The 19,889-nt window shown below is 28.2% G+C and overlaps 2 protein-coding genes across 3 annotated transcripts; one reads left to right on the forward strand and one right to left on the reverse strand.

The window, feature by feature from the left end:
- The first annotated feature begins 3,118 nt into the window (after positions 1–3,118).
- LOC126857009 (uncharacterized) lies at positions 3,119–9,105 on the forward strand. Its single transcript, XM_050606071.1, has 7 exons — positions 3,119–3,231; positions 4,077–4,421; positions 4,668–4,721; positions 5,388–5,453; positions 6,380–6,430; positions 6,734–6,893; positions 7,814–9,105. The coding sequence occupies exons 1-7, from the start codon at positions 3,205–3,207 to the stop codon at positions 8,641–8,643; spliced, it is 1,533 nt and encodes a 510-aa protein (XP_050462028.1). The 5' UTR covers positions 3,119–3,204; the 3' UTR covers positions 8,644–9,105.
- LOC126857002 (endothelin-converting enzyme homolog) lies at positions 8,488–18,194 on the reverse strand. Of its 2 annotated transcripts, XM_050606061.1 has the most exons (18): positions 17,714–18,194; positions 16,838–16,907; positions 16,608–16,705; positions 15,662–15,715; positions 15,440–15,497; positions 14,961–15,151; positions 14,512–14,749; positions 13,976–14,225; positions 13,325–13,601; positions 13,029–13,184; positions 12,615–12,850; positions 12,280–12,389; positions 12,127–12,185; positions 11,851–11,899; positions 11,512–11,698; positions 10,808–10,984; positions 10,000–10,207; positions 8,488–8,614 (listed from the first exon to the last, which is right to left on the reverse strand). In XM_050606061.1, the coding sequence occupies exons 1-17, from the start codon at positions 17,961–17,963 to the stop codon at positions 10,034–10,036; spliced, it is 2,634 nt and encodes an 877-aa protein (XP_050462018.1). In that variant the 5' UTR covers positions 17,964–18,194; the 3' UTR covers positions 8,488–8,614; positions 10,000–10,033. The 2 variants fall into 2 exon arrangements, with proteins under 2 accessions (XP_050462018.1, XP_050462016.1); XM_050606059.1 differs by lacking the exon at positions 8,488–8,614 and having other exon boundaries at positions 9,382–10,207; positions 17,714–18,193.
- Positions 18,195–19,889: the final 1,695 nt, after the last annotated feature.

The following is a 19,889-nucleotide window of genomic DNA, read 5'->3' on the forward strand; positions in this document are numbered from 1 at the left end:
AAATGCCATGAATACATGTTACTTTTTTTTTAGCGATAAAATAGCGAAAAGATATGCTTATGAAAATGGCTGGCTTGGTAATGGTAAACTGATGAATTGAGAAATATTAATTAAGCAATTTGATTTATGCCGAAACTGTCTTTATGGCGTAAGAATACATACCAAAAAAAAAAAGAAATATTTCAACACTTTAAATTAATATAATTATTCGTTATATAAAAATGCCCAATCTCTCGAAGATAATCGATTGATTAGCGCGTGACGAATTTTTGTTTCGCAGGTGCAACCTGATTACGGCGATCTTCCTGATAAGATGTTTTCTTATTTTTCCAGCTTTCAATTAAACTCGTTTTGCACGATCCATAATTTCTTACAGATTCTTTAAAACAGAATTCAATAATAATTATAGTTAGTAAAATTCATAATATAACATAAAAAGTTCTTATATGATATATTATAATACTACTGTGTGTGTTTGTATTTTATTACAAAATTATAAAAAAAAGCTGTAAGAAATTATGAAAAATTTTGTAACACAAAATGTAAAAAAATGTTGATACAAGACAATTTATAAAAATAAACTTTCCAATTTTGTTTGAAAAATTTTATATAGTCTAAAATGGACTTTATACCGCTTGCTTGTATATTTTTGAATCGTGAAAGATCGGAGATAATCAAGCAAGAAGATCGCAAAGAAACATCAAGACTTCACGCCAAGCATGAGAGAGAAAGATCGTCGAAATTTTTTTATCATCTTATTATCTCGTTTTCACTCATAAAAGGGACCACCCGAACGTAGGCACTTACCTTCCGGGCAAGTTTATGCAAAATGCATCCGGATGCATCTGCGTGCATCGAGTTTTTGTATTCGACAAGGTTTGACATTCTTCGGACGTGCAAAACATCACTATGACAGATTAATACTCTCAAGCTTTTCTTTTATGCTGACTTTCATTTGCAAACGATAAATGAGAAATTCTTGAAGAGATATAAAGCTGAAAAATAACATTTTAAAAGTAAAATTTAAAATTTTTTACTCTCTTAATTTTTATTTTATTATAAATATATTTTTTTGTAGTTTCATGTTTTATTTTATCTATTAACTAAATTATATTATATATTATTGATATATATTATTGATCTACGATAATATTATTGATGCACGATATACAAAATATATGAAGAGAATACATTTAAATATGAAATTGTAGACTATATCAGTTTTTCTATAAATATGATTTTTTGTATTAATACAACTGTAATGTAACTAATTTTTATATTAATATAATCAATATGTAGGTAAAATATTTTTATATGTTTACATGATAAAGGGTGTAGCTCAGTGCATGTTGCAAAAGAAATATTCTAAAAGTCACTGGCACCTAATAACCGATTTATAAGCAATGGCCTTGTTCCAGCGACATTTTGACGAATTTGCAAATTTCGGTTTTAAGTTCTTTTATAAAACAGGATCTGATTCAAAAAATAATTGATTGTTCCTAATTTTTAAGCCTTATTTTATTCTTGCTAAAAATCTTTACATATTGTCATGCACAATTATTAATAATATAATTATTATTATTAAATATTTAGCCAACAATTTTTTCTATTTCTTCTTTTTTATTTTTTAAGATTTATTAATGATTATTAATAAATAAAAAATTTACATACATGTACATACACATTTATTATTATAATTATTTGTTTATATATTAAGAACATAACTTTGATAAAAAATATAGTGATCACACATGTATGTTGTGACATCATAATTTATGTTCCTATAAAATGTCTTTCAAAATCGTAAGGCATTATTACAGATAGTTAATTAAGAATCGATACTTTCAAGGAAAATGTAGAGGCATTTATAATAAAATAATATAAAATTATCTTTTGTAGTTAAGAAAATATAGATAATGTGATTACGATTTTTTTTAACTTGATAATAATTTTCATTTAAATATCTAATTATAAGTTTTTTAATAACTTATTGTTAGTAAAGAAATGACAGCTAGTTCATCGATTAAAAATAAAAATTATTTAATTTAAGAAAAAGGTAAAAGAAAAAAACAAAACAAAAAAGAAACATAAAAATAAATGTCAATAGTAACACCACAAAAATAAATACTTTATTGCTCAAATTTTATTTCTCAAAATAATATTGAATTATATTTTTATAGTAAATTTGTTTAAATATTTGATAATTTTTTTATCAAAAAATAAAGATGAATTTTACTATAAAACTTAATTTAGTCATAAAATATTCTATGTTATGAATATAAATATATAGTACATTTTATCTAGTTTTATTCATTTTGTCAAAAAAATTTCACTCCCATTTACCATATTATTATTTAATTCAAAATAAATGCAAAAACGTCACGAAAATCGACCACTTAACAGATCATTAATCACAAGAATTCATCGATGCTTTTTAACGCAGCCGACTAATCACTTAGCCAGATACATAGAATGATTATAAAGTATATTAAACCGTTAAGAGAGTAACAGCATTCATTAAGGCGACAAGAAAAATACATCAGCGCGTTCGATCAAAGGGTTAATGTAGAAATCTCTTCTCGCGATCGAGATGTAATACGGTCCATTAAATCTTACGAAAATTCGCCGTTCATTCGATATTATCTTTTAAAAGCCTCCCACGCTTCTGCTGGGCGATAACGGTGAGTGAGATGGACGAGCATTTCAATCGCATTTTGAGAAAGACAGAAAAACGAGAGAAAGAGAAGAGGAAAAAATACAGGAAGAAGCAAAAGACTAACAGACTTACAAAAATCCGCGAAATGGAATTGGTGTGCAAAGTGTTTGCATAAATTATCATCTTTATTACGTGGATCTTTTTTTTCTTTTTTCGAAGGTTCCAGCCGAAAGTGAAGACTCTCGTTGAAGTGTCTTTCTTACAGGGATGGAACAATGGGATGGCGTTTTGTAGGCAACGACACCATCACCACTATTACCATAATACACCCGACGTTCTCTATTCAATGATTTCGGAAAGCAGCGAGCGAGAGAAGTTGGTCCAGTCAATTAAAAAAATCTAGTTCTGCCAATGCCACGCCGAATTGCGACACGCAGAGGAAGATCGTTCGGGAGGAAGAGGAGAAGGACCACAGACTCCGGAGTATAAAAGGTCGAAATGTCTCCGGGCAGATGCTCAACTCATCGCCCTGACACCACACGGCTAACATGAAGCTCCTTCTGATCACGTTTGTGGTAAGAGACCGCCTTACTTCCGTGATATTGTCTCAACCCCGCGATTGAAGGTGTCTTCTTTTTAAGTGATTTAGTGACAATGACCAGCGCATTGTGATTAAATTAATTAAGTGAATTAAGTTAAATTAAAATTTAATATTGTGTTTAATAACAGCTATTAAAATATTTTAAAAGAGATATAGGAGAGGAAGAGAGTAAAAAATAAAATTTTTTTTTGCATATAGCATATAATAAAAATTTTAATATCAATTTTTTTTTTTTTTTTAATAATATTTATAAAGTAGCTTAGTTCGTAACAATTATCATTATCATGACATTTCATCTTTAAAAAGTCAAACATTCTCTCTCTATATATATGTTCTCTAATAAAACTAAGTATTGTAATAATTATAATATTAAATCCATTTATTGAAGGAAATTTTTTTTAAATGTTAAAGATAAAATTGTCGATTAATTGTCACGACACGTAGAATTTGAATTCGATGAATTCTTGAATAATTCATTAAAATGCATGGAACTTGAATCGATTTCATAATATTCAAATTTAATTGCCGAGACCGGTGCAAAATTGCGTCAAGACTATATAAATAAAGATGATCTAGTCTAGCTTGTCCACAACTATATAAGGCAATATAATAAATAATATAACAAATTTAATAAATATAATAATAAGTAATATATAAAATAATACAAACGTCACTTATGTCTATTATCTCTACAATAATATATTCCCTTCAATCTTTTGAATATTGCTCTAAACATTATATACTCTTCAAACTATAATAACATATTCTCTCTTTAAATTATAAATTTTCTTTATTAATATGCTAATTGTATGTTTTCAGATTTGCTTTGCGGCAGCTCTAGCAGCGCCGGCCGACAAGCCGAAGAGAGAAATCCTGCCGGGAGATCCACGCTACGGAACCGATTATCATCATCACCACCATCAGCATCATGAACACGAGAACGAAGTACAGATCTCGAAAGCCGCCGGTAGCTACGTAGGTTCTGTCACAGTTCCAGAAGAGACAGAAGGCCACTCGTTCCAAGTACAATCTCTGACGGCCTACGGACCGCCCAACCATAAACCCGGCAAGCCCTTAGGCCCTGATTATTCCACGTCCAGCGACACTGTTCAAAATTCTGTCGTCCAGGTGCCGGCCACCTCTTACGGGGTACCCGACACTCAGGTAATTAGAAAATCTATCGAAGTTGATTGAATTTGGATTTAAATTACTGTAAATACAGCTTTAATAGAAAAGATTTAATAGAAAAAATCGCACAACAATTATTAATAATCTCTTAATTAATTAAAATTATTTTTTTTTATTCATTACATTAAATACATTTAATAGAGAGAGATTTGATTAATGAGATTTAATTATTCAATACAGAGTAATATATTATACCAATTAGACTTTATTTTTCCGTTGCAGATTAACAATTACGTAGAACCTGCCACTGATGACAAATCAAATGCAGTTATCAAGGTACATTAATCATATGTTTTTGCAACCACTTAACATTACTTTCTACAAGTTCATAAATTAATTCTGCAAAAAATACCGCAGTTTTTCTCATCAAATTAATATCTTTCAAAAATGATCAATATGTCTTCGCAATCCATCTTATTTTTTGGGTTACTCATTAATATGTAATCAATTATATATCATTTCAAGACCATATAAAAAGTTTTGAAGTCTAGACATATTATTGATGATAAACTAACAACTATTTAATAGCCGTCTAAAAATAAAATTCTTCCCGCTTTTCTAAACAAATGCACGCAATATATACAAAGTAAAGGATATTAATTTTTTTCTTGCTGTCATTCAAAAATAATTCATTAAGTATTAAAGTATTATTATAGCATAATGTATAATAAATAAATATAAGAAGATTAAACGGTACATAATATTAAGATTAATGTTATAATTTATATTTATTAATAATAATAATTTATATTTATTAATAATAATAATAATTATTAATAATATTAATAATAATAAAAATAATTTATATTTATTAATAATAATAATTTATTATTTTTTTCAAGAATACGTAGAAAATATTAATTAATATTACAAGTACAATCTAACTAGTATTTAATGTAATCGGAATTTTTTAAATACTTTTTCATCACATATTGATTATAGACCAACTTAAACGTCGACTACCAAGCACCTTCTGTCGAAGCGCCCATCACTTCTTATGTTGCTCAGGTAGGCATTATTCTGATTATAATCAGCTTAATAATTCTGATAAATAACAGAATAAAAAGAAAAAAAGTATAAAGTATTATATCTATAAAAACAAATAACTATAAATAATTTATAGTATTACTAAATTTAATTAATTTATTAATTAATACTTATTAGCATCCCAGCAAACACAGAATATAACTATTATATAACTTAGAAATAACATACAATATAACAGAAGTTATACGTTATTAATATTGATGTTATATAATTTTTTTTTGTAACTACAATATAACTGTGTTTTAAAACTGTTATATTTCTTTGTTATTTACTGATTATAATAGTATAACAGCAATATAACCGAAATATTACACGTTATATAACAAATGTTACATTAGCATTACTTTAATGCTATATAACATATTTATAAAATATATTTTCCCGGGAAAAAAAATCCATATATAAATATATATGAAATATGCCTTTATATATATATATATATATATATATATATATATATATATATATGAAATAGGCTTTTTTCTGGGTTACATATATGTAAAATGCTTGTATAACAATAAAAATAATTATATATATTTAATTTAAATAATAAAAAATAGAAACCAATAAATTAATAGAGAAGAAATTATTAACTTTTGAATATAGTAATTTTTAAATAATTATCATTTAACATTTTAAATTATACATACGTATGTATAATTGTATATAATTTTATAAAATTCGAATTATAATTCATTTGCTTTGCTCATTATCTATACTTGTATTCTTGAGCGTATATGAAGCCTGCAAAATACGGCTAATAACATATATTATTATTTCAGTTTAATTTCTTATATGATTCCTTATAGAGGGAATTCAGATATTAAACTGAATTTTGAAAGATCGGACATGATATTATGTATGCTTATGCACTCTTTTGTTTTTAGCACGAAGAACACGTTCATGTTCCACAGACTTCGTACGAAACTTCCGTAAAGGTACAATAATTAATTAAATAATAATAATTTATTTAACTAAAAATATATATTTTACTTATTGAATATACATATAATTGATTATACACATTTTTTATTAATTTTTTTTATTAACTTATTAAATATTTATTGTTATCTTATTCACTTAATTTAAATTATTTTAATATTAAAAAAAAAGTATAAATTTAATTTTGAGGCCTTCTAATATCGTAACAATTTACATTTTATGTTGAATATATTTATTGTTCATAGATGTATCTTTGTCACATATTTGTTAACATTTTGTGTAATTTAAATTTTTTCCAGACTAACATCCAGAACCAGCCTCAAGTCGAGACTTTACACGTAAAGTCCGCTGTTCCTGAGGTGCATCACGAAGTTCAAAATGTACAGCCAGCAGTAGTACACAAGGAGACTGTCTCCGTGCCGCAAGTAAAGACTACGACGTCTCACGTCGAGACTCAAGGTGAGCGTAGACCTATCGAAAATTTATGACGGCAACGAGAATTTATGGTTCTTGCCGAAAAATCTAAGTTTGGTTTCTTGCAACACGCGTGGACGTTCACGTAGGATTACATAAGATTTTAGATGTTTCTAGAGACCGTGACAGTCGAATCATCCTATCGCGTCGAGGTCGTCTATAGAAGCCTCATAAAAATATTCTAATGCTTGACTAATGTCGAAATGACATACGAAAACACTTGTTATTTGTCAGTTTGAATAACTCGCTCTGCTTTCATCGGAGATAAATGCAAATGTATGCTCGACCTGAATATTAATTGTGTTATACAATTAGAGAGACAGTTTCTCTAATTTCATATATGATGTTGATTCCCTTTTATTTTTTATCAAAAATCTACATATTTCTGTTTACTTTTTAAAAATTCTTTATTATTTCCAGCGTAAACCGTAAAATTTTTATTAAATAATCAAAACTCAATAAATAATAGTGAAAAAAAGATATTTGAAATAGATGGTTATATAAACAAATAAAGATTATATTTTTAACTAGTTTATATATATAAATTTTTAAAAAATTAATAAATTAATTGGCTTTTTGTTTACCTGTATTTAAAATTTTTTCATAGTTTAAATGTTTCTCAAAAGATTAGAGAAAGAAACTGTTTGATTATTTTTTTAAATTATAAATTAAAAGTAAACTCAAAATAATATTGCAATCAAAAACTGTTCGCAATTATGACAAAAATGCCAGATGAACAGCAAAGTTATAAATTATTATAAATTCTAATATAAATTTCCAATAACTTTATCTACCGTAATATTTTATGTTACATTTTTATTATTACTAAACTCATTTTGTTCCTAATAAAAATTGTATCATATAAACAATATTTTGTAAAAAATAATGTATATTTTTTGTTTCAGGATCCCAACACAGCTTAAGCAGCCTGCCTTCCTATACTTCCTCTTTCGATAGTTTTCCTAATTACTTTTACTCCTCGTATCCCTCGTACTCCTCGTACTCCTCGTATAGCAATATACCGGTGAGAACTGTGGATCACCGCGTGCATGTACAGGTGCCTCAACCGTATCCGGTACCAGTAACCAAACACGTAACATACCCCGTCCCCGTTCCCCATACCGTCGAAGTTCCTAAGCCCTATTATGTTCGCGTAGCCCAGCCTGTTCAGGTGACCGTGAATCGTCCGTATGCTGTAGAAGTGCCCCGTCCGGTGGCATACCCGGTTCCCCAATACTACAGAACCAACGTACCGGTCGTTCAGCAGCAGCACATAAACACACTAGACACGAGAACAAGCACTCCGATTAACAATAAGGGCTTCTTCGAGGACGTGCAGTCTTCGTTCGGGAGCGTGATAAACAATCTGCCAAGCTTCCAGAACCCGTTGGAGAATTTCCAGAATCCTTTCCAGAACTTCGAGCTGCCGTCTTTTATCTCTTCGTTCAACCCGTCATTGCCATCGTTCCCTCAGGTGACACCTGCCCCGTCCACGGCCAGCAACAGTAATGTACAGACGGCGAGTAGCTCCGATTCGATTGTAATCGAAAATCCGGCGCTGAAGACCGAGACCACAAAGACTGCACCTGTCATCACGCATCACGCTAGACTTCACCAAACCACACATTCGGGGGTTAAACCCACCACCACGTGCGCTGGCTGTTCCGTCTCCGCCACCCACATCACCACCAAGCAACACGTGCTACCTACCGATGCCAATGGTTATAATTATTAAAATGTTTATCTTATAATGGACGTTGAATAGACCACTGGAATTTCTCAGTGGAAATGTCAAGCAATTATTCGACGCAGGATTTATTTCTAAAGTGTTAGATTGATTGAAGAGTTCGTTTCCTCCAACAGTTAAACATTTTTATTGATATTTAATCCTTAAATATATAGAGATGTAAGAGATAAATATTTTTAATATCTGCGATTAATTCAAAAATTCTTTTTCTTTTGAGTAATTTTTGAAGAAATTTTTAAGTTATGTCTCGATAAACAGTAGCCAGTTTAAATTTATATTATTCATTTGCGAGCTAGGAGAAAATGCATGCATATTCAAGAGTTAAATAAAATGTTAATAATAATTTTTTAATATTTAAATAAATATAAATTTACTATTTTATTAAATCTGTCAGTTTTCTATATAATTCCTCTAAAAAAATATGTAACTTTTAACATTTAATTGTGTTATATTTACTTCGTTTTAATTTGTCTATAATTTTGAATGACACTTTCCAACTTTTTTGTTTAATAAAAATAAATAAACTTCTTGATTAAATTAATATTTCTATTTTCATCGTAAATAAATGCGAATAAATATCATAATATAAAACAAAAGAGATATTCGATAATTTAAAATATGTATAACGTATAAATGCAATTTGAGGCGCGACACGATTTAAATAACAAGATTTAATTGACATCTTTTAAAACAGAATGATGTCAAAAGATATAAAATTAAAGAACATTTTTTTAAGTAAATAAAATTCTTTTATTATAAACATTGGACCACTCATTAATTCGATTACAATATGAAACATCTCTAGCACATCATTGTACAAGATTATATGCAAGTTTTCGCAAAAACAAATCTTTACAAAAATTTAGACAACAAAATAAAATAACAATAATTAAAGCAATTGCGGCTCACGTGCAAACGTCAATATCAATTTTCTCATTGCTAATCTAAATAGCGTACAAAAATTTCTATCCACACTATAAAAAATTGCATTATAATTTAGTCTAAATTGTACAAGTTTATTGACAATATCTATTATATTAATCTGATTAACATATCTTTTTTGCTTAATCGCTAGCATTATATATTACAGAGTATTACTGAATCGAATTGACTATCATATTATCATTTCAAATAAAAATATGCATATCATTATTTGATTTGATTAAATTAATTATTGAAATTTAAAATTAATTGTTTAAATTAATACTCTGAAAATAGCCATATATTCTTTTTCCTCTTGTCTTTCTCTCTGGCACATGTGTTTTGCACGTGAGCTTTACTAACTTTGTATTTTTGAATGATAAATATTTGATTGATCAACAATAATTAAATAGCGAAGCTCACCAAAGCTACCTTTTGTACGCCAAAGTTGCTTCCGCTACCATAGATGACATTTCTTCGACGGATTCATATTCGATCCTACGGGACACTTCCAAGCAGCGCTAAATTCTTTGGAATTTTTCAATACCGCTTGAAGCCTTACATGGGCAGGACTGTGAGAGTCCTCCAGCATCCACTTTAATGATGTGGCAGTGTAAGATTCACACCATACCTAAAATCAAAAATAAATATTTTATAACTTTTGAAAAATTATTTGGGACGAAAAGGATTTAAAATTCCATAAGAGAAGAAGGATAATATCGATAAAGGAAACAATATGCTATAATTAGACGAGAAATCTTAATGAGATGTCTAAACTTTAGACATGATAATGAGATTCAGGAGAGTCGAAATTATCAAATATCAGTCACAATTTATTGCCAGTGACTGAATTTAATATTACGATTTATTGTGTGTGTAATCTCGCCGTCTTTAAATATCCTTAATTTATCACAAAGGATGGAGAGATGACATTTAAATGAAAGCCGTTTTTTCAGCGAAGGTTATCTACAGTAACGCGAGTAGGATATATATAGTTTTAGTATTCTACAAACTGATGATTACTTAATCACTGAAGAATTGAGACTTAAAAATTTATGATTAGTAATTTGAATATGAGTCAGACGAGCAAAATTGCTTAGGTTGTCGCAGAATTCTATTACTAAATCTTTTTTCTTCGTCAATAAAATATTGCGCATTAAATACTATGGCCATCGAAAGCGTCATAAAATTATCTGAAGTTTTTATCTTAAGATTGTAGCTGGAAACTTACATGTGCAAAGGCGAGAAAGAGTAACTGCTCGTGAGTGAGCTGTGTAAATCCCGGAAGTAAAGGTTCTTGACCGTGCCGTGCCTTCCATATCCCATAAGCGACGAAAGCCTCGCGAACACCTCCATTATCAGCAATGTTTTCGTCCAAGGTCAGTTCACCATCGATGTGAGCATTGATCTATGCGAGATATATTTTTAACTTATAGACATGCTCGCTTTATTCAACTCTTCAAATACAAAATACAAAAGTTAATCTTTATATAAAATATAATTGTAATTATATAAAATATAATTATAAAATAGAATATAATTCATAATAGAAAAAGAGAATACATGTAAGAATCGTGCATATTAAAAATATGATTCTAAAAGCTTTAAAGTTTTTTTCTGAACATAAAATAAAAATGTAAAAATTGAATTAAACCAAATTAAAAATTTTTAAATCAAATTAAATTATAAATTTAAATTAAATAAAATTTTAAAGAGAAAATATATAATTATTTTTACATGATATTTAGATTATATGTATATGATTTTATTTTAAAAATTGAAAAAATATACATATATGGAAATTTTAATTTTTCAACAATTACTCTTTTTATTTCTCTTATAATTAAATTTTATGGAATTATTTTTTTATACTGAACAATTTATAAACATATTACTTTGTTAATAATATTTCTGGTATATCAAAAATATGCTTGCCTCGTTCTCGTAATAAGTATTGTAGTGATTTATGAAGCATTGGGTTCTTTTAGTATACTCCGAGATGGTCTTGTTGGTCCACCATTCTCGAAAATTTCCGTCGCTGTCATAATGTCGGCCGCTATTGTCGAATCCATGAGTTAATTCATGTCCAAGTACCGAACCGATGGCGCCATAATTCAAAGCTCTGCAATTTAATTATTATTTAAAAAATTACCGGCCTTTTTATGCAATGTGTGATTAACAAACACTTATCTAACAAAATTATTATATACTTCTTAATCTTTATATTTTCTATATTTATAAAGATAATTATAAAACAATTATTTTTATCCTTACTCGAGACCCAATTCATAGAATGGAAATTGCAGAATTCCGATAGGTACAGCTGCATAGTAAAAGAACAGAAGATTTATATTAATAAATGCATAATAAGTAAATGTTTGCAAAACAATGAAAAAAAACTGTCTTTAAATTATATATTGTTAACGCTGTAATAAATATTTTTTTTTAATAATAAAATAATTATTTATTTAAAAAGAAACTAAGTATTCAAATTTTTATTTTATTTTTTTTAATTAATTTCTTTTGTACGAGGATTAAGTTATTGCATACTTATATAATTATTTTGAAAGGTATGGAACGCATTTACATCAATAGGATCGGTCGCCCAGCTGATCATCCAAAGCGAAGCGTGCAAAGAAATAGGACTTTACCGCTGATTTTTTTTTTTCTATCTAAACAATTTGCTAAACTTTAACTACTTACTATGATTCATTCTTCAAATTATAATCGCGCAGGCTCGCCCATGTAGAGTTCCATTGTAATCGAATGATTTGAATCATGTTATCCAGATACTTCGTCTTAGACAAATCTATCTAAACATTAACAAATCAATATTACGCAATATTGTTTTTTACAAATATTATAAACAATAGATTTAAAAAGTTAACACACACACACACACACACTAAATTTTTACAGTTTAAAAAGATTAATTGACACTATAAACTATACAATAAAATAAATAAAAATGCTCACTCTTTTTTTTTCATATGCATTTCTTATGCAAAACAAGATTTGAATTATTATATAAATCTTACGCCTTCGTAATACTCGTCGAGCTGCTTTTCATCGAAAAGCCATTCGGGAAATCCGATTCCGGAACGCATTTTTCGGTTCTTTTCAAGCGTTGCTATTTTCGTCGATTGATCCATCCAATCCATTTTAACGACAAGCGAAGCGAATGCCTCTTTTATATCTTCCAACATCTCCATAACTTTACGACCTTTATTACTATGGAATGTCGGATCTACGAACAACCATGATACCGCCATTCCTGCAAATCAATGAATATCATTCGTTAAAAATATTTAAAATGCATTATAAAAATTTTGTTATACTTATTAAATCTAACTTGAAAGAAATTATGTTTATAATTTAATAAATGTTACAAATACACTATTTATAAAAAAAATTAATTAGAAATTTTTTTAATAAAATTATTATATCATTACCCATTAATTTATTGACAGTTGACGCGCAGTGCAAAGATTTGGATTCCTTTATCTCCACTTCCATTAATTTATTTATGTACGTGGTCCAAATATTCCTAAGCTTCTCGGAAGAGTGAGGCACTACGGTATCTACGACGGTCCACCAAACGTAACTTTCTAAATCCAAAATTAAATATCAGGTCTCTTTTAAAAAGTAAATTTCTCAAACTCAAATATTAATCAAAAATTAAAATTTAATTAGTTAAATTAAAAATTAATAAATAATTGGTAAAAATACACGTACAAGGAATACACACCTAGAGCTTCTTCCTCGAAAACAGCGAGAATTAATGCTGCATCTTTCAAATAATCTAGATTGCCGACAAGAACTTTATCTTTGTTATCGAGATCCAACGTGACAATCCCCTCGAAAAGTGACTCAACAAAAGATCGCCAAATCGGTTGAGGTGTAAGAGATGAATTTATCTCCATGATATATTCGTCCGTTAATTTTTGGAGATCGTCCACCAACATGTAATCTTTGTCGCTCAAATCTTCTTCGGAAAGAGTGTAATTTATATTTGCATGAACCATCTGCAAAAAAAGTAAATTTATTTTTTCTTAATTGAATACAATATATAATATTTTTTCAAACTAGACGTTTATAATAACATTTGTTACAAATATGATAATAAAAAAGAAGGATTTTCTTTCTTTAAGTTTTACTCTCTTTTTAAAAAGTATTATGTTATTATCACAAAATTGTTATTATTCAAAATATTATTTTTAAAAGATGTCAATACTGTATATTAAAAAAAAAAATTTGCATTATTTATCAAAAATTATACTTATTAAATTACTAGATATAATTACTATTTTTTTAATCATCTTTTAAAATTTGATTCAACAATTTTGTCCACAAAAAGAATTAAATTAATTTAAAAATTTAATAAAAAATATATTCTTACGTGGTAAATCGAATTACTAATTTCATAAAGCGTTCCGATAAATTCCTTTAATTTCTCCACCGACACTTTTAATTCATCTTCCGAAGTGCAATCATTAACAGTGCTATTACTGATAACTTGCTTGACAACATCGCTCATGTAAATTAATTCAGCATCCTCGTTGTCGGTGAATATAAATTCATCATCTTGATCTTCCAACTTTCGCAATCGCGATCTGATAATATGCAGCCGTTTTTCCAATTCTTTATCACTATTATTAAAAAAATATTTTATATACGTATATAATTGTTTTACATATGTGTATATATATATATATATATATATATATATATATATATATATATATACAGGGTGTCTGGAGTATAATTGTTTTACAATTAGAAAAATACAATATTAAATTAAAATTAAATAAAAATTAAATATTAAATAACATTATTAAAATTATATAGTATATAAATGCACTAATTAGCATTACCGCACACAATGAGAATTTAAAAGTAATAAGTCAAAAATTTTTTAAATAAAAATATATATACCTAGGAAAAGGACTAGTGTGATCCGGAGTGTCGAAATAAATTACGTTGTTGCTGTTATTTCTCGGATCAGACATGATTTTCAAGCCAAAGAAAATGTCCAACCCCAGAATTCTCTTCACCCTAGCCATTTGCTCGACATAATTAGTTGTTTCATTAGTGAAAGCCGCGGGTATTAAAGGTAAATTCAGTAACTTCAACAGATTAAACAATGGAGACAAATCGAGCTCATTTATCGTACCTAATAAATATATATTTTTATTAAAAAAACACATATATATAAAACGTTAATAAAACTATTAAATATATATTATTTATTGATATGTATTGTGTTTTACATATCTTAATTAAATTAAATATCTTAATTAAATTCTTTCTCATTGTAGCATTTAATTTTTTCATCATAATTTTTTGATTGACATTTATCTAATTAGACAAAAACGGCAACGTACGCACGTCCATGCAGCTGGTGAACAGCGTTTTGGCTTGCATTACCGCCCAGGGCACCTCACCGGTGGACATATTGACCTTTAGCAGATCCCTGATTTTCCTGGACATGCGATCGCTACGTTCACTAAACCAGGAATTCGTCAAACTGGAATCCGGTATGGGATGCTCTTGCGGCCATCTGCCGCATGCATATCTAAAAAAAAGAAGTTTGCGTTTTGCAGAAAAATGTAAAATGTGTAATAATTTAATAACTGTCGAGGGGAAAAACATTTAACAAATAAATAAAAAATAATAAAAATATTATTATTAATTATTACGCTATTCGAGCGAAATCGCGTTAATTCACACGCAGTGCTTTATACAAGCGAGTGAAAGTGAAACGCGAGAGTGTGATATTTTGCGTAACATAAAGAATGATTCTTAAAAATTTTGCACATACAAGTGCATCATATAATGCACGGCAGAACAATAATTTACTCACTGATAAAAATCATCGCAAGGATCTACAGAGGTGTCCATAGATTCCTTCAAACTAGCCGCTAAGTGAACAAAGAGAAATAAATAATATATGTTTTCAGAAAGATGATTGCTATAAAATTCTCTCTTTATCGTTTCGCGCAGCTTTTTTTCCATTTTTTTTTTTTAGTATATGACGGTATAAATAATCTCTCTTATTGATAGTAATTATATGTTGTGACCTCACCTATTCGCACGCAATCTTCGTTATCGCATATTTTCATCATGCCGCTATGCGCATCTGCAATAAAAATAATCGATATACGGAATGTTCCAATGGTATTGAATGTTTTTTTAATACACACCACAGCTTTCCTTAAGCCAATTTTAAAGAAATCGCATATTTTTAATATTTTTTTAATATAATTGTATCATTTATTTTAAATTTTTTTAATATTCGAAAACGCAATATTTTTGCCGAGGAAAAAATTATCCGGATTGTTGGAAAAAAAATTATGATTAAAAAGATATCTACGATTCTAGAGAAAGTATACACATATCATAGTAATTCATTTATAGATACGACACCCTCACGTGAAACGCGTCATAGATTGTCACAAGTAATAATGATAAACACGCGATAAGTAGTTGTCTCATAAAACAATTTGATATCAATTGCTACACTATTTATAGCCATTCTCTTGCTAAAATATTTACATAATGTCAATAACGATCGAACATACACTAAATGTCTAATAATTCAAGAATGTCTAATATAATTGCAAGCAAATAAAGAAAATATTTAAAGCATGAAGGTGAGTCACTTTTTCGCAAGAAAAAAAAAATGAACAAGTATTTCCGGTATACTGTCGTATCTATTATCAAGTTATACCTACTATAATTTTAATCGAATGTTAACTTACAAGGACTTTGCTTGACTTTGCTCATTATGTATAACATTGAGTCATAAAATGAATATCGTAAGAAAATATTGTGCTGCTTTTATCAATTTGCATTATGTGATAATATATATAATTTAATAAATATTTAATAATTAAATAATTTAATAAAAAATTATGTACAATTTATTTTAATTTGTAAGTTATTTTTTACGAATTTTTAATTTTTACTTATATGCATAATTTTCGAAGTTGCATTATATTACCCCGACATGTAAGAAAATAAAAACTTACAAAGTATTGCGAGTACCAGGACTGTTATAAACAAGACAAACACTAGGAGACACAGGATTATCACCAACAGGATGGAGAGTTGAAACCGTTTCTTGAAGCTGGAAATACGACGAATCTGACTGGCGGAGACTCGAATTGATCTCTTTACGGCGAGTAAATGCATATTCTCAATTTAATAAAATGATTTAATAAACCGGCATCAACCAGAAAATTGTCAATCTCTTACTTACTACGTTTGCTTGGATCTTATCGATACCAAATGATTTTGACTTCCGACCGAGTAAACGGATCCTTCATCCTCTGAGAAAAATAAAAATTTAAAAGTCGTAATAGCAGCTAATTAATGCAGTAAACTATTAAAAAATTATTAAATTAATTATTGTATTTATCATCTCGAACAATTATTAAATTTGCATATTTAAATTAATAATTATAATATAGTTACATATTTTCATTCTAATGTTCTAAAATAAATGTCAAAAAATATCGCATAATAAAAACATTCATACATCGCATGTTTTTTTTTCAAAAGAATATAACATAATAAAACTATTGAGCGTTACATTTACATGCAACAATGTATCTATTTTTATATAGCCTGGTTTTGTTATTTGTTATCAAAATTAAATCATCTATGTATGTAATAGACATTTAAAAGGCGATGGGGGAAAGATAATTAAATATAAATGTTACATATTAAAAATATAAAAACTTGAGTTTTTTTTAATATCAATATCAAAGATTTTATATTCTTCGCTACACACATTTCCGATTTATTTCAAATATTTCAAATAAAAAAAACCAAAATTATATATATATATATATATATATATATATATATATATATAATACAGTAATTAATTAAATTAAAAATGAATTATTATTATTACCGTTATAATTATTTTCTTAATAATTATAATAAAAGAGAGAAAAATTAACGCAACGTAAAAAAAACTTTTCTCGACTTTAACTTTGGTAAAATAGAGGGACACGAAAATTTTAGCAGATTATATATATATATATATATATATATATATATATATATATTTGATATACCGGAAAAGAAAAGCTAAGTAAAGATAGACTGACGTAAAAATATAACTCACTGCGCTCGTTGTTCATGCTGAATGGCCCACTGACCGGATCGAACTGACGACACTGAATACCGAGTCGGGTCGTACAGACAACAGCGGCTGTCCATACGTTCACATTTTCCCAGTAGTGCTCGTACTTCTTTGTCGAACCAACAGAAATAACGGCGACTCGAACGTCAATTTTCCTATTTGTCCATCCGCGATAACACCTACGCATAACGCGCCTGCGAGAAATGAACGACAACCGATGTCTTTCGACCATTGATGATAGGCCTCCAGTTCTTTGTACAACACCATCGTACCCATTCGATTTGATCGTACACGCACGTACCGAGTAATAATTCCAAATTTATACTGGAAAAAAAAAAATAATAATATGTACACTTGCGTACATAAAAAATTAAATTACATAACACATTGTATAACAATTATATTACAAAATTTTTATACATATTTCTGCAAATAGTACATTCTAAATTTTTTATTTTTTTTTTTTAAATTGCATTGTATTTATACGATTGTGGTACAAAACAGACAATTTTCGCGATGACACTGAATTTTTGCAGACAAAAATGAACTTAAAATAGTTTTCGTAGCTGTTTCTGTTACGCTTCTAATTTACGCAAAGTGAAATCCAGGTTTCGCAGCACGCGATTGATTTTATCATGGCAAATGAATTAAAATGAACAAAATGATTAGCAATTATGATTACGATATAGAGCACGAATGCAGTTAGATCGGAAGGCATGAGCTCACCTATGAATTATAGTCGCGCTATTAGGAAGCCCTGTTTGCGTAGAAATACTTCCTTGAGATAGTTACAAAGTATAAGTAAACGTATATATATATGCAATTCCATTTCTATCAAGCTTCTACTTGCAAAAGTATTCGATTTTATATCGATTTATATTGGACTTAATTAAACCTCATTGTAATTTTTATTTTTATTCATTTTTTAGAAGAATAAATTTATAGCAAAATTCTATAAACAAAATTATATTAAATAAAAAGGTAAGTCAGAAAAAATAGCTTCTTTATTTGTTTAAAGTGATATTACTGAACAAATATTTAATATAATATTGATTTTATACATTAATATATTTTTTTATTATTTTATTATAAAAATGTGGTAAATATATTTTTGCATTTAAAATATATTTTTGCATTTAAAAATAATAAATATTTTTAAGCGCATATGTAAAGGAATTTATGCTTAAAAATCGCTAAAAAATTGATTTAAAAATCGGGTATTGAAATTATAATATTTATAATATGATTATTATTAGAGAGCTGTTCTTTCAATATATATATATATATATATATATATATATATATATATATATAATTAATATGTATTAAATATTAAATCGACAGAGAATGTGTCAAGATTGCTTGACAGCGCACGTGCAGTGGGCGGTGTCCAAGAAAACACTGTCTATCGCAGAAAAACACTTATTACGAGGAGAGAAAGTATGCAACGCGAGTATGCTACGTAATGCACCATGCGCTGCATTCATTATTCATGCAATCGCTTCATCGAACAGATAGCGTGAGATCGTGTGTATTCGCATGAATGTGCTCGCGTTATTCGGGAAATGGCCGTACCAAAACAATCGAGTTCTCTATTTTTCTAAAAGGGAAATTTGCTTGGAATGGGATCGCTGCTCGTCGGAATTGTTATGATTTCGAAACAACATGACATGGATACGACATCGCAATCGATAATCGCCTCGCGACCGAAAGCACGTGTAGGAAAACCGATGTGACATAAAAATGTCAGATTTTCTTTCGCTAGAGAAAATAATAATAAAATAAACGAGTTAGATTTGACGATTAAATAATAAAGAGAAAAAAAGAGAAAAATTAATTCAAATTTAAAAAATCAAAAACTTAATTAAACAAATTTCTACAATAAGTATTTTCAAAATCAATATCATAAAATAATAATGAAGGAAAATTTACAGAAAATGCAGGAAGACCCATAAAATTGTATTGGGTTAGATACATTATGATATTTTACTTCTCACAAAGTTACAACATGCCTGTATCATAGCGAAATCTATCAAGATAAAATATTTATATTCTTAAGAGGGTCATATAAATTTGCATATATCTTAACCACTTGAAACTCGAGCATTAATAGTTTCTTCGAAAGAAACATGCATCCTGAGATAGCAATCGAGATTTA

This window comes from Cataglyphis hispanica, chromosome 20, assembly GCF_021464435.1.
Source record: "Cataglyphis hispanica isolate Lineage 1 chromosome 20, ULB_Chis1_1.0, whole genome shotgun sequence".
Classification (NCBI taxonomy): Eukaryota; Metazoa; Arthropoda; class Insecta; order Hymenoptera; family Formicidae; genus Cataglyphis; species Cataglyphis hispanica.

Excerpts from the sequence above, each read along its gene's own strand:
- LOC126857009 (XM_050606071.1), top strand. The coding sequence starts at position 3,205 with ATGAAGCTCCTTCTGATCACGTTTGTG. Across the intron at positions 3,232-4,076 it reads TCCTTCTGATCACGTTTGTG|ATTTGCTTTGCGGCAGCTCT; the intron begins GTAAGAGACCGC and ends GTATGTTTTCAG. Across the intron at positions 6,431-6,733 it reads CGTACGAAACTTCCGTAAAG|ACTAACATCCAGAACCAGCC; the intron begins GTACAATAATTA and ends AATTTTTTCCAG.
- LOC126857002 (XM_050606061.1), bottom strand. The coding sequence starts at position 17,963 with ATGGTCGAAAGACATCGGTTGTCGTTCATTTCTCGCAGGCGCGTTATG. Across the intron at positions 12,390-12,614 it reads TCGACGAGTATTACGAAGGC|ATAGATTTGTCTAAGACGAA; the intron begins GTAAGATTTATA and ends GTTAATGTTTAG. Across the intron at positions 10,985-11,511 it reads ATACTTATTACGAGAACGAG|ATCAATGCTCACATCGATGG; the intron begins GCAAGCATATTT and ends TATCTCGCATAG.